Raw genomic sequence first — 15,149 nt, forward strand, 5'->3', positions numbered from 1 at the left:
AAATTATCAAACAATCCTATTGCTTTGGACATGTCTGAACACACAACTCTAATTCTGGTACAAATGGGCCAAATAAACGGGCTGTAAAGCGATGGTCTCGAGTCCCACTGTGCATGGTGCACATTTCATAGGGATCGCAAGATCTCACTGTGGCAGGCTAAATAAATGACTTTACAGACAAGTAAACTGTTGCTCAGTCGTGTCTGACTCTTTGCAACCCCATGGACTGCAGCCCGCCAGGCTCCTCTATGGAATTCTCCAGGCAAGAATACTGGACTGGGCTGCCATGCCCTCCCCTCCAGGGGATCTTCCTGACCTAGGGATCGAACCCAGGTCTCCTGCACTGCAGGCAGATTTTTTATCACCTGAGCCACCAGGGAAGCCCAAATAAATATGAGTTTAAGTGCCAAAAAAGAATAGAATATTTTAACAATCCTAATTCTAGCTGCTTGGGTGAGCTCTCATCCTACAGACCTAATTATGTAAGACGCTCTCTAGTCAGCATTAAATCTGACATTTAATTTTACTTCCAAATAAAATTCACTACAACCAAGGGTAGGCAGTTTTCAACTTCCCCAAAAATAGTTTTAGAAAAGAGACTCTAATTGATGATAATGATTATTCCTATAAAACTGTTTTATGTATATCAGAAGTACTAGGGCCAGTTTGATTAAAAGTACAATTAGTTTAAAATCTGAACCTGGTGATTTTTTATTTCCTCCGTACCAAAACTTCTCAATTAACAGATTATGAGACATTAGTTGGTAATTTAATTATCATATAAAATAAAGTTTAAAATTCAGTTACCTATTAAATATGATACCTTTTTTTATGACCTACACTGTTACAAGATAAAACCATTTCTATTTCAAAAAGTAAATAAAGCTGTGTCGATGCCACTCTTAACTTCTTACATCACTTGCTATCATGTATGAAGTAATCCCACACAAATCTTCCTGATGCTTCATCATTAACTTGCTCACAGTTGGTACCTTTAAGCCTCTGATAATAAATGCCACTTCTATCTGCATCTCAGTGCTTTACACACGGATTAGGTGAGGTACCTGGAGGACGAGGTCAGTCTGCAGTCCATTGTACAGATGGAGACACTAAGAATTGAGCCTGGACTTTCAGGTCAGTAAAGAAGACTCAGGAGTTAAGTCCGGGTCTTCTGAATGCCAGAGCTTATAGTGTTGCCACTGTACTACTAGGCAAATAAAGAGAAAATCTGGCCACAGTGGAAATCTCTCCTCTTCTGATAACTGGAAAGTATCCCATCATTACAAAGTGTGCAAGAACTGAGCAACGTGCGCTAAACGTGCAGCTGCTCTGTAACAGGAACTGACACTGTTACTGACATCATGATTTAGGTGCCTCCATCATGCAACTGTACTGAGTGATGAAATTAACGTCATCCCATTAACTAAATGATTTTTTTTTAATTCAAAACAGTTTTAAACTCAAATAAGCTTTAAATAAATACAAACTTTTCTTCAAAATACTTTTATACGTCTTTCTCTGAGACCCTGTATGTCAAGCTCCAATGTCTGAAATGCTCAGTTTATATTATTATAACCACATCTTTTACAGTAGAGTCACAATGCCAAAAGGAGCCCTGTACATAACAACACTAGCAGAACAAATGTTTTGAGAATAATCGTTCTTATCTATATTGTTTCCACAGAAAAAATTAGACCCTCAACTGAAGGAAGGTAGAGGAATTCTTTTAATAAATTACTGATCTTTTTTTCTTGAAGGTGTTGGGAAAATCAAATTAACACATAACAATAGCTAGTGAGATATGACTCCATTTTCTGTAATAAACACCAAGATCAAAACGAGACCCAAGGTAAATTTCCTTGAAAGGTCCCCAGCAGGAGTTTCCCTTTTCGCATGTGATTTCCTCTCACCCACAAAAACCAGGCCAAATATGCGCATGTGCCACTAACACTAAGCAGCACTTCCTTAATCGCTCATTTCCAACAATTTATGGATGATCAGTGGCAAAAACGAGCAAAAATAATGAAAGAATGCAACGGACTTCCTACTCATTTCTGTGTCTTTTTAAGATGGAGGCCTGATACAAATTAGCCACTGGGGGGAAAAAGTCATCTGGTCATAAAATACAGTACAAGGTCACTTTTATGTAAGTTTGCCAAAAGGGACATAAACCAGGACAATTTCAAACTGTGACACAGGATAGAAGCATATTAAAGCGATGTCTGTTCCTCCTCTATTGTGCTGTCATGGTGCTCAGCTTTATAGACCTTGCAAGCATGGCACCCAGCTCTTCGCTTCCACCTGGCCAGTCTAATTAATTAAGAAAGGAAGTTACCTCAGATTTTGTCCTTTCTGCTTTTATTATCAAGCACTTTGTTTGAAGTTCGAGGAGTTAACCTCTTAATCCTACAGACCGTGTGCTATGTTCTGGACATTTGGGGATGTCTGGATGGCTTTGGTAATTGGTCAGGATGTTGCTGTCACTTATGTTAAATTTTATGCCATGACTTCAAATCAAAGATAGGCATTAATGTGAGGCACAGTATAAAGTTACTCCCAGAAACATCTTTGGTTCATGAAATAATCTGTCATCGAAGAGATTTTTTTTTTACTTTCATTAAGTTGTTAAATTTTTTTCCTCATGACACTTTATTTTCCTTATGACATTTTAATTCAAAGTAAGATGTTAACATACAATAAGAAAAACAAACATATTCCTAATTCCCATTTAAACCCTGGCTAGAGATTAGACCGGTTGATTATGCAATCAAAAAACATCTGACATCATCTGAAATAATCCACAGAGTTCCCTCAGAGGCAGCGTGGGGAGAGAGAGTTACACAGGTGACCTGAGTATGATAGGAACAGGAGTGCAGTCAGCCCTGAGACCCTCACACTCTGGTGTATGACTGAGCCGCCAAGACAAAAACTGGGAAAACATCTCTACCATAAAACAAAAACAGAACCCACCAGACACAACCTCTTCATCAGAGCTGAAATATAAGATGCAAGCACAGGGCAGGTTCAAATACACATGAACACAGGTAATGCTCACTACAGTTCAGACAGGTGACTGCAAAATAATCTAAATACACATGAACACAGGTAATGCTCACTACAATACAGATAGGTGACTGCAAAATAATCTCAATTAGATTAATATTTAACTACTAACAGAATTCCAAGGTAAAAGTTACCTTCTTACAAAAACAAAACAAAAAAACCTGCTTTATCAAAACCACTTATATTCTCCTACCCTTGAGAATTATAAAGAAGGGAAATAGCTAGGAGATGGGCCCAATAAAAAAGAAACATAGGCCAAGGCCAGGAGAGAGAAGAAAGGCGATTTAAGGCCCTTAAAAGGACATGGTCAACCCCCCAGGCCTAAAATGTCCTGTTTGAATTAACATAGTGGTTTAATTAAAAACTAAGTAGAGAATTCTGCTTAATTTGATTCTCAATTCGAGCTCTGCATCCGCCATGGCCAGTGGCCAATTTCCGCATCTCGGCACGATATGCAAGGGGCTGCTTTAAAATCGACTGCCCAGGGGAATCAATGGGAGTTTGGTGGGGCCATGTGCCATTCAGGGGCTCCACCAGACTTCGACGCAGTAAAACAGCACCAGGAGGGAGGCTGAAGGGAAAAAAAGTAAATTTCACTTAACCATATTACAAGTTTGTCATTACTCAAATTATTGTGCTGAATCTACCAATTACGGTGCTTTCTAAAGCTCTCCTCAAGGTTGCCCTGGAAGTAGATGTGTCAAATGTAACCAATGAACAAAGCGCTTTAAAGGGATCCATGTCAAATGTCAGCAACCCACCCCCTTCATCAGAGCAGTGAAGCTCCTCACTGTGGTACAACCTATGGTAATACCACCTGTGGACAGCACTGGAGATCTTACCAAACACTGTTCAGAATCTGTGCAGCAAATACCAATGGTCATATGTAACAGGATGGCACAGTACTGCAGGCACAAACATGCCTAACACATTTAGACCGAAACAGACAACAGACCCTGAAACTCCCATGTAACTGGAAAAGGTAAATACTGTGGATAACATTCCATGACTACTCAGACTTAAAGCTCTCTAAACATTTCTAATAAGGTCTAGATGCACACTGTTTTTAAATTTTACTGACATATATTTGATGTACACTGTTGTATTAATTTCTGCTGTAGAGCAAAATGACTCAGTTATACATGTATATATTCTTTTTCAAATTCCTCTCCTTAGGTTTATCACAGAATGTTGAATATAGTTCCTTGTAGATGTACCTTCTCTTAGGCAGTTTTGATTCTGCTTCAGTACATGCCATTTCAAAATGGCAAAAATAATGTGGAATCATAAAATTGCCTAATATGTGAATAATTAAGGGCTGACTGTTGTATTTCATTGCTTCCCAATGATCTATGCATGTAACACTAGAATACTTAACAGTTAAATGCACGAAGCTCTAAGATAGTGACAATAATCCCTAATATTTACTGAGTTCAATCCTGGGTTATGTGTTTCACGTGGACAATCACTTCTCATTCAGTCTTCCAAATGGAACAGTGAGGTAACTATCATTACTAGACCCACTCTACAGAAAGAAAACCTGAGGTGTAGATGATGTAACCAGCCCAGGCAGTCTGACACTAAAGACAGATTCTCTCACCATAGCCCTGCAATCTCTCTTCCACACGCCCACCGCCAGCACACTAAGAGGAGAATTTTTCTACCACTTCCCCTCCAAGCCAGAACCCCACCTTCCCCCTTCCTTCAACAGCATTTATTAAAGACCACACACTTTAATTTGGTCTCTACAACTCCCATTCATCCCCCAGCTACCAGAGTCTCATAAATGGGAACCATCCTGAGCTCTGTTCCCCCCGCCCCTTTTAATCCTTGGCTGTGTCTGGGAATTAACTGGATGGGTCATGCCCACTGCATCCTACAATCACTGGGCACATTAGTCCCCTCGGAGACCATGAAATGTAGCTGGTGGCTAGAGGGACTCTGAGGAGACATACTCAGAAATGCACTCAAAAAAGGCATTCTTTTAATCATGAACAAAGAGACTAGAAGTAAAAAAACTGGAAGGAAGAACTGCTGTGTAATTGTAGATGCAAAATATCTTTACTTACCTTCTTATACCTCTCCTCAAGCTGTCTCCCCTCTGACCTCGGTGGACAAGGGGGAAAAGGAGAATAGTAACTTCTCACTGGGTTTTTGCATCAACTGTTTTTAATTCTAGAGATGGTGCTAACTCTGCTCCGACAGATTTAGCCAAGTCCCTTTTCCAGTTGGTTAGTTCACAAGAAGGGAGGAAAATGATCTGGATGCAAGAGGTTTGTCCATATTGCACACTGTTTTTAAAATAATCTATTTAACTAATAACCAGATTTTTACATAAAGCATAACCTAGGGAGCATACCTTTAATCTTCAAATATGAAAATACATTTATAACACTGAGCCTTATGTAGTTTCTGCACTTGATAAGATTATTCATGAGACAGACAGAGAGCGGGGGTGGGGAACTCTGCGTGTTTGAAGCAAGCATTGACAAGGCCGTTTTAGTGACTCTGTTTGAGAGTCAGGGGCGTGACTGACTCGGGGCGGTGACGTCCCCACCAGAGCACTCTGCATGTGCAGTGCATGTACTCCTTCCCCAGGGACGTATGCTGACATTCTGACACACGCATTTATCTCTAAACATGCTTAAACAGAACAGTAGACGCAGAAGTCTCGTCAGCAATCCTGTGCCAACTCCCTGGTGTCTATAGAATAAAACCCAGACTATGTGGCAGAGGACTCGGGCCTCAGGGTCTGATCCTGACCAGCGCTCTGTCTCCATTCTCCACTCTGAGCTAATCACCGGCCACTCCTTCAGTTCAGACAGTGTCTCCGCCTTTGCTCAAGCCTGGATGCTCACCTGCAATTCTCAGCTCATGGGCGGGACAACTCCTCCCTGAAGTCTTCCCGATTCTCTAGGCAAACCAAGACATCCCTCCCAGAGCAGCTTGCTGTATAAAAGTTCCTCCAACATCTCTGACTTCTCCCTGTGTGAATCCCTTGAAGGCAAGAACACTGTCTTTTCGTTTCTGTACCCAGCAAGCTCCTCTAACAGCACAGGAATTACTGCTCAGTAAGGGCCTAGTAAAACTCTGCCAAGTGAACGACTACCCATCAGAAGGCCCCCACATTCTACACAGCTTGCTTCCTCAGGTGTCTCTGATGACCTCTTTCCTCTCCGTGACCACGTTCTTTCCTTTCGTTCCCTCTGTGACGTTCTGTTCTACGTTCCAGTCTCTGAGAGCTCTGTCTTTCAGTCTCCAGACCACACCCGCTCTGTTCACTTCTACCTGCCACGCCCCTGCAGAACACCCCTGCCCCCTTGCAGCACGCCTTTGCCCCTCTGCCCCTGGGCCCCTGGCCGGCCACCACCCAGCAGGCACCCTGCTGGCTGCTCCTGTGCTCCCCACAGTGCTGACCTGGGAAGAACTGCACACTCTGGGAAGGTAAGAAGCAAGCCCTGGGTCTTAGTTTGAATTCTGCAGTGGTAGATACGAGGTTCTTAGACAATTTAGTAACATTAATACCCTTCGATATAAAAAGAGAGTTTGAACTAAATCCCGTTCAACAACAAAACTTTCTATAATTCTTCAAGAAACTTATGTTGTTTTTATTTTTTAATTGTTATGTTTTTTATTGTTTAAACTGAAACTATGCAAGTTGTTCCCATTACATGGATGACTTAAATAATTTACATATATCATTATAAAAAACAAATCAAATATATAAAAGCCAGTGTTCTCAATGCAGGTTTGACCACCATACACAACCACCCCACTCTGATCTCAGTAGATTCACCAAATACGAAACCAACCATATACCACAGTATGAATACGAATAACTCTAACTAAAAGTTAAAAAGCTGTAATGTGTCTGTAAACTGTAACACTAGAACTCATTTCATCAAGTTTTAAAAGTCACTCAAAAAGTATTAACTACCGAAACCCTTCCATTATATTCCAAGCCTTTATAGCAAAGAACTCCACAAGCTATAAATGGAGATGTTGTTCCCTTCACTTTAAAACGTCCTACTATTCAAGGACAGAGGGAGTGACTCCTCTTACAAGGTCTGGATTAACTGTCTAGGATGCTCTGGCAGTCTGCTCTCTGCCCACTTCTCAGCCTCCCACACTCATCTCGCAGTAAGTCACGGATCCTGGGAACCTGACAACCCAGCATGTTACCAGGCTGCCCTCCTGCAAACACTGGGTGTGAAACCACTTCTACATCAAGATACAGCTTAAGATTTTTAGAATTTCATGTCATGCTTTACACTAAATGACAGTATCTAGGAAAAGAATAATAGCTGTTGTATCAGGCTTATTCATTCTACAAAAGAACACTCCACCAACTCTGCACATACTATAAAAAGCATTCAAAGGTCAAACAATGACTTCCTTCCTGACACTTTTATTGACTCAATGTGTAATATTATTAACATTATTGTAAAAGCATTATTAATATTAACAAGGCATTGCTATTATTAAATGTTTTACATTTCAGTAAAAGTTGCTTAAGCCTACTATTTCTAGTTCAACAATGAATGACATTTACTTCCTCATTTAAGAAATTTAATTCTAAAACATCATTTACTTACCTTTTTCAGACCAGCAAAACCTTCTGATTCCAAAAAGAAAAAGGCAAAGGGCATCAACACAAATAGACAAAGATTGGAAAAGAGAGAAGCAAGGTTCCACAAACCTATGAGGATAACAATAAAGGAAAGATGAGTTAGACATTGACAACCTTGTCAAAGAAAACTGCTGTGCTAAATTGTGCTATCAGTCAAAGCTCTGTACTTTTTAATAGTAAAAGCTAAACATAAACTTAATAGAGAGGCCTAACAAAGGACCTAAACTTAGAAATCAGAATAATAATTACACATTTCTATAAAATTTTTACAACTCTGCAACCTGTACTATTGGGAAAAGTCAATATAGAAACTACTAATTTTTCCTCATGGTCTAAATTCACTAAACAAATGACATATGCAGCAATCCAAAGACACAGCCTCTTCAGACATATTGGCACCTGAATATTTAAATTAGAGTCAGCAGCATTTATTGAGCACTTAATAAATGCCAGATACTCTACTAACCATTTTACATGTATTATCTTGTTTAATTTAAGCCTCATAAAACCCTAAAAGTAATAATTAGCATTTACTGAGCCCTCATGTGCCAAGCACTGTTCTAAATGATTTACAGATATTATACAAACTCATTTAGTCTTCACAGCAATCCCCCAACATGACAGAGGCTGGTCATATAAAACCCGCCAAGCCTGCAGAGCCTACAAGGAGCTACACTAATTCCTAGGATTTTTAAAAATGACCGCATCACAGAAGTTTAGTAAGCAACTCCAACTGGGAAAGAAAACTTGAGAGGCAAGCGAGTTCACATCACCTTTTCCCTTTCTGGCACATTCTACACTCATAAAATCACAATAAAAAGCAACTGAGATGATAGTAAGACTTGATTTTTAAAAATACAGAACTTTAGGTATCTCGTTGGGATATTTGGACCAGCAGCTCACTTTTTATAATAACACACTCAACTTTAAAACTGATGGCTATAATCTTCATTAAAATTTATACAAAGATAAAAATTATGCTAAGCATAAATTCAACACACTACATACATTTAAAATCCAATGCTTTTGAAAACGGGCAGCTGATGTTCTTTCGAGACCCTTACTTATATGGCACTGTTTCAGGCACTGGAGACGTGGCAGTGAAGGAGACACACGCCTCTGCCCTCGGGGACCTTCCGTCTCAGACACATGGAGGTTACACACTGAGCTCTCAGGGAACCAGAGCAGCCAGCTCCCAACTGCCCTGGTGACAGACTCACACACACATTTCAGAACAGCCCTAAATCCTCTCTGGAATAGCGTGGGATATAAACAAAAAGAACGACTGCAGCACTTGTACAGGTTACCTAGAGAGATGTACTTCCTTTAGTAAACACGGTGATATAATTAAAAATCAATTTGCAGTTTCTTATTAAAAAATCTAGATAGGTTAAATGATTCTACAGTATATATTTATTTTAGCAGGAAACAGAATGTTTTACAAAGTGTCTTCAAAAACAATGTTTCATATCTTTCAGAGGGAAAAACTTTACTTTGTACTTTTAAAAATAAAAATTGTTCTAAAATACTTAACCACTTTTCAGTCTTAAAAAAAAAATAAAGATGCTAAAAATCTTAATCTTCTTCTTCAATCAGAGGGGTTATAGTTACAGCCAATTGTATTGTGTTAATAACCAGGAAAGACACATAGGTTGGTGACCAAATGGACACACAAGACTTCTAGACAGACCTGGGTTCGAGCCCCTGCACTTTGATGTGACAACCCTTCTAAGTCACAGGTTCGTCATCTACACGAGGCTGAGGATCATGTCTGTAGGTGATGCTGAGAATTCAAGGAAATAATGCATGGACAACGAGCACGTCTGTCACAAAATAAGCACTTAATGACTTTTTGCTTTTAATAACCATCACATCCCCAGAGGCCACTAACACACGGTGCTAATTAGCTCCCTTACCAGGCTACCAGACTCTCTGAGCACCCGTGTTCACTTGGTAAAAAAGCACAACATATATAAAAAGCAAAAATGTTAATCTGTAGCAAATTTGCTGAGTTATTATTGACATAGTGTGTACAATTTATTGACAATTTATGACTTTATTGACATAAAGTGTACAATGTCATAAAATTTGACAGTTATGTCATGGTAACCAAGATAACAAATGGCAACCGTCACTCCCAAGTTTCCTAACCATTTTATAATCACTGCCTCCTGCACTCTCTACCCTACTCCATACTCCAAGAGTCAGATTCTACACTTTGTAAAAAACTATATTTTTTATAAAAAACTTAAATTTTCTATACATGGTAAATGTAGTATATGCTCTTGTTTTTGCCTGGCTTTTGTCACCTGGCACAATTCTGTTGAGATTTTTTCAACGCTGTGGCGCATCGGTAGCCTGCCCCTTTGTATCAGATTGGATTCAGTTAACCACACTTCATCCATGTCCCTGCAAACTATCTGAGCTGTGGTTCTCACAACTAAAGTTGTGTTTTACACAACTAAATTTGTGTCTCACAACTAAAGTTGTAGTTTATACAACACAGCTTTATACATAAAAGAGTTTTATACACTCAAGTACAAGTCTTCATATGGACACAAGCTTTTATATCTTTTGGGTAAATACGTGAGCATGCAATGTCTGGGTCATAAAGTAGGTGTGTTTCTTAACATTTAAAGAAACTGCCAAAATGTTTTCCAAAGTGAGTATACAATTTTACATATCCACCAGCAGAGTTGATGTCTCATCCACATTTTGACAAAAAAATGGTCTTTTCAGGTTCAGTCGTTCTCACAGGTGCACACTGATATCTCATCACTGCTTTAGTTTGCATTGCCCCCATGGATAATAACGTCAGATCTTTTCATGAACTTATCTGCCATCCATTTACAACTTCTTTGCTATATGTCTCTTCAAATTTGTTGCCCATTGTTTCATTGGGTTGTACTTAGTGAGTTTGGCAGTTCTTTATATACTCTGATTACAAGTCTTTTATCAGGCATATGATTTCCAGATACTTCCTCCCACTCTGTGAATTATCTTTTCACCTTCTTAACACTGTCTTTCAAAGAACAAGCTTTCCTAATGTTGACAAAGTGCGATTTATCAATGTTTTCTTTACGGGTCATGCTTTAGCTATCTTGCCCCAGAAATTACAGTCTAGCCCAACGGCAAAGACTTGCTCCTATGCGTCCTTCTCCAAGTGTTGGTCTCTGGTTCTTCTGCATCACTCTCTACACGTGGTGCCAGGCATGGACTGAAGCTCATTTGAAGCCATGACTGCCCAACTGCTCCAGCGCCATACACCGAAAACAGTCTCTCCCACCAAGCCTCCCTTGCATCTTTGTTGCAAACAAATGTACAGTACGTTTGGATGGATTCCTGGACTCTGTACCCCATTTAGTGAGCCTATCTGTCCATCTCTGTGTTGATGCAAACAGCAGTGTCGGTTACTACGGCCTTAAAATAAACTTTGAGTCCCACAGTCAGTCCTCCAATTTTGTTCTCTTTCAAAGGTGTTTGGCGAGTCTAAGTCCTTTAAATTCCCATCTAAGTCGTAGGTCAGTTTTTCAATTTCTACCCCCACCCCCACCCCAAAAAAAACATGCTGGTATTTTGATTAAGATGGTGTTGAATCTATGGATCAATTTGGGGAGAACTGGCATATTAATGGGCTTCCTTAACATGACTGTCTTCTGCTCTATGAACACAGCAGCACACTTCTCCATGTATTTCAGCACGCTTTAATTCTCCTCAGCAGTGATGACTAGTTTACAGTGTTCAGGTCTCACACATCCCTAACCACTTCACATTTTTTATTCTACTGTATATAAATGGCATTGGTTTTTAAATTGATTTCCAATTATTCATTGCTAGTGAAATGCAATGGTGTCTGATACACTGATCCTATATCCCTGCAACCTTGCAAAATTCACTGATTAGTTCTAATAGCTTTCTTAGAATAATTTCCATCAGAATTTCAATACATGTAAAGTAATTAGCCTCCAACTAATAAAAATAAATGGGAAAAAAAGAAAAAAAAAGAATTTCAATACAGTCATGTCATCTGTTATTAGAGACAGTTTTACTCTTTCCTTTATTTATTTATTCTTTATTTATAAAGAATAAAAATCTCATTTATTCTTTAAAAACCACCAGAACAGAAGTGGTGAGGGGAAGCTCAGGTAAAAAACATTTATTATTAAGTATGATGTTACCTGTAGGGTTTTCAGAGGCTCTTTATTAAGATGAGGGAATTCCCTTTCATGCCTAATTTGCTGAGAGATTTTATCAGGAATGGACACTGAATTTTGTCATATGCTCTTTCTGCATATATTGTGGTGACCATAGGAATTTCCTGGTTTAGTATGTGCATATGGTAAATTAAATCCACTGCTTTTGTCAAAAGTCATGATATATTATCCTTTTTATATATTGTTATATTTGATTTGCTAAAATTATATTTAAAATTTATACATCTATGTTCACGAACAATATTCACCTATAGTTTTCACATATGTCTATCTGGTTTTGGTTTGGTATCAGGGTAATGCTGGCCTCAGAGTTGGGAAGTATTATCTCATTTTCAATTTTCTTAAAAAGTCTGTGTAGAATTGGCATTATTTCTTCCTTAAATACTTGGGAGGACTACCAATGAAGTCTTCTTAGCCTAGAGTTTTGCTTCTGAGAATGTTTGAAACATTACCATAATGCCTGAGAATGTTTCAGTAGTTTTCACCTTTCAAGGAATTTTTCCATTTCTCTAAGTTGTTGAATTTGTTGACATAAAGGTCTTCATAATACATACTAATTATGTTTTTAACAGCTGTAGAATCTGTAATGATATCCTGATACTGATAACTGGTATCTGTTTTTCTGATCAATCTGGCTAAATCTTTACCAAATTATTGACCTTCTCATTGATTTTCTCTATGCTTTCTGTTCTCTATTTTGTTCATTTCTCCTCTCATCTTTTTTATTTCCCATCCCCTTACTTTGGGATTCATTTGCTCTCCTTTTCCTAGTTTCTTATGGTGGACACTGTACGAGACCTTTATTTCCTTTTCTAAAATAGGTATCTTTGTATCATAAATTTTGGAATGCTTTAGTTTCATTTTCATTGAGGTCAAAGTACTTTCAAATTTCCCATTTGATTTATTCTTTGAGTTACTGTGAATTATGTTATTTAGTTACCAAATGTTGCTGTCACTGATTTCCCATTTAATTTTATTGTCATTACAGAGCATCTTTTATGACTTCAAGTATTGAGATTTGTTTAATGGCGCAGAATATGGCTTTCTTGGTTCACATTCCCAGAGTACTTGAAAAGAATGTGTATTCCACAACTGTTGGGCAGTGTTCCATAAATAAAACTTAGGCCAATATACTTAATTTTATTCAGGTCTTCTATATCCTTAATTTTTCCTGGCTACTTGTCCCATCAACTATTGAAAAAGAGATAGTTACATATATGAACATAATTGTAACTTTGACCATTAATCCTTTCTTAAGTTTTTGCTTCATTTGTTTAATAGTGAAAGTCGCTCAGTCGTGTCTGACTCTTTGCAACCCCATGCACTGTGGCCCACTGTAGGCTCCTCTGTCCATGGAATTCTCCAGGCCAGAATACCGGAGTGGGTAGCCATTCCCTCCTCCAGGGGATCCTCCCAATCCAGGAATCGAACCCAGGTCTCCCACATTGCAGGCAGATTCTTTACCATCTGAGCCAACAGGAAAGCCCATGCATTTAATAGCTATGTATAGTAAATAGGCATTTTTTCAGTAGGTAAGTTTATTACTATGTTCTTTTAATAAATGAACCCCTTCATCATTATGAAATGATCTTTATGCCTGTTAACATTCTTTACCTTTCTCTGATAATAATACACTAATTATTTCATCTTCCTTTTCCTTAGTATAGTAAATCTTTTTTCTCCTATTGCTGTTAACCAGTGTGTGTGTGTACATTTTAAGCAGATTCTTATAGGCAGCATATATTTGTGCTTTCTTTTTCATTCAGCATAATGATCTCTGCCTTTGAATCGGAATGCTCAGACCACTGATGGTCGCTGACACGACCAGGTTTAAGTCCATCAGCTTGCTCTCGGTTTACTACTTGCCCCACTGTTTGGTCCTCCCGTGCCTGCTTTTTCTGTGATCCTTTGGATTAACCATTGTTATGATACCATTCTACTTCTTCTGCTTTCTTATTGACTATATCTCTTCTTTGAGATTCTTTAGGGCTGCTCGAGGTTTACCATACACACCTTTAAATCATCACAATCTGCCTGCAAGAGGTACAACACTTCACATACAGCATTTATGACCCTTACAGTCCACTTCCACTGCTTTTCTCCTGCCCTTGTGCTATTGGTGGCATGTGCTTCTACTTGCACACTATAAAATATATTGCTACTATTTTTTATTAAACAGCCAATTCTCTTTTCATAAGACATATGATAAACACTCTTTTATATTTACCCACAAATTAGCTACGTCTAGAGCTCTTCATTCTGTTTTATAAGGTCTAGATTTCTGTCTTCTACCACTCTGCCTCTGCTTGGAGGGTGTCTCTTATTGGTGGTAGTATAGGTCTGCAGTGATGAACTTTCACCTTTTGTATATATGAGACTGTCTTTATTTTGACTCTATTTTGGAAAAATATCTTCACTGGATACAAAACCAAGTTGGCAGGGCTTTTTTCTTTCAGTACTTTCAAATATTTTTCTTAACCCTTTCTCCTTCAGGAACATCACTTATATCACTGATGCCCTGGTTTTTTCAGTCATCTTTGTTTGTTTGTTTCTTTTTTAGACAGTTTTCTATTGCTATGTCTTAGAATCCACTGAGCTCTTCTGTAATATCGAATCTGCTTTTATCCCATCCAGTACATTTCATGTCAGATATTACAGGTTTCATCTCTAGAAGTTTATTTGGTTATTTTTTACATCTTTCATGTCTCAGTATGTTCAGTCTTTCCTCCAGTTCCTGGAACAAATGAAACAGAATTACAAGAAATGTTTCAGTGTTCTTATTTACGAATTTTGAATCTGTGTCAATTCCAAGTTCTGACTGACTTTTCTCTTCATTATGGGTTGTATTTTCCTGCTTTGTACTCAGCTGTAGGCTCATGGGAAGCAGAGCAAATCCCCAAAGATATTCATGCCTTAATCCCTGGAGTTGTTATCCAGTATTATTAGTGAATATGCTACATGGTATATTCGTTTTTAGGGCTTCTGTAACAAAGTCCCACAAACTGGACAAAGCTTCAAACAATGAGAACTTATTCTCCCACTGTTGTGGAGGCTAAAAGTCCAAAATCAAGGTGTCAGAAGGACCACACTCCTTGCAGAGGTTCTAAGAAGACTCCTTCCTTAGAGGTGGCATACTCCTGGCCTCGTAGACGCATCACTCCAACCTCTGCCTTTGTCTTCACATTCTTCCCACTGTGTAAGTCTCTGTTTTATCTTCTTGTAAGGACACTAGTTATTGGACT

The 15,149-nt window shown here is 38.6% G+C and overlaps 1 protein-coding gene across 4 annotated transcripts in view; it reads right to left on the bottom strand.

Moving 5' to 3' along the window:
- The window catches only part of LMBR1 (limb development membrane protein 1), a 134,300-nt gene that overhangs the window by 80,223 nt on the left and 38,928 nt on the right, over positions 1 to 15,149 (bottom strand). For 3 of the 4 annotated variants that reach the window (XM_043871948.1, XM_043871944.1, XM_043871945.1), the window contains one exon: positions 7,659 to 7,762. The exons of the other annotated variant lie outside the window; for it this stretch is intronic. In XM_043871948.1, the coding sequence (XP_043727883.1) occupies positions 7,659 to 7,762 (104 nt within the window). The remainder of the gene's footprint in view (positions 1 to 7,658; positions 7,763 to 15,149) is intronic. 4 annotated transcript variants of the gene reach the window in all.

This window comes from Cervus elaphus, chromosome 18 (genome assembly GCF_910594005.1).
Source record: "Cervus elaphus chromosome 18, mCerEla1.1, whole genome shotgun sequence".
Taxonomy (NCBI): Eukaryota; Metazoa; Chordata; class Mammalia; order Artiodactyla; family Cervidae; genus Cervus; species Cervus elaphus.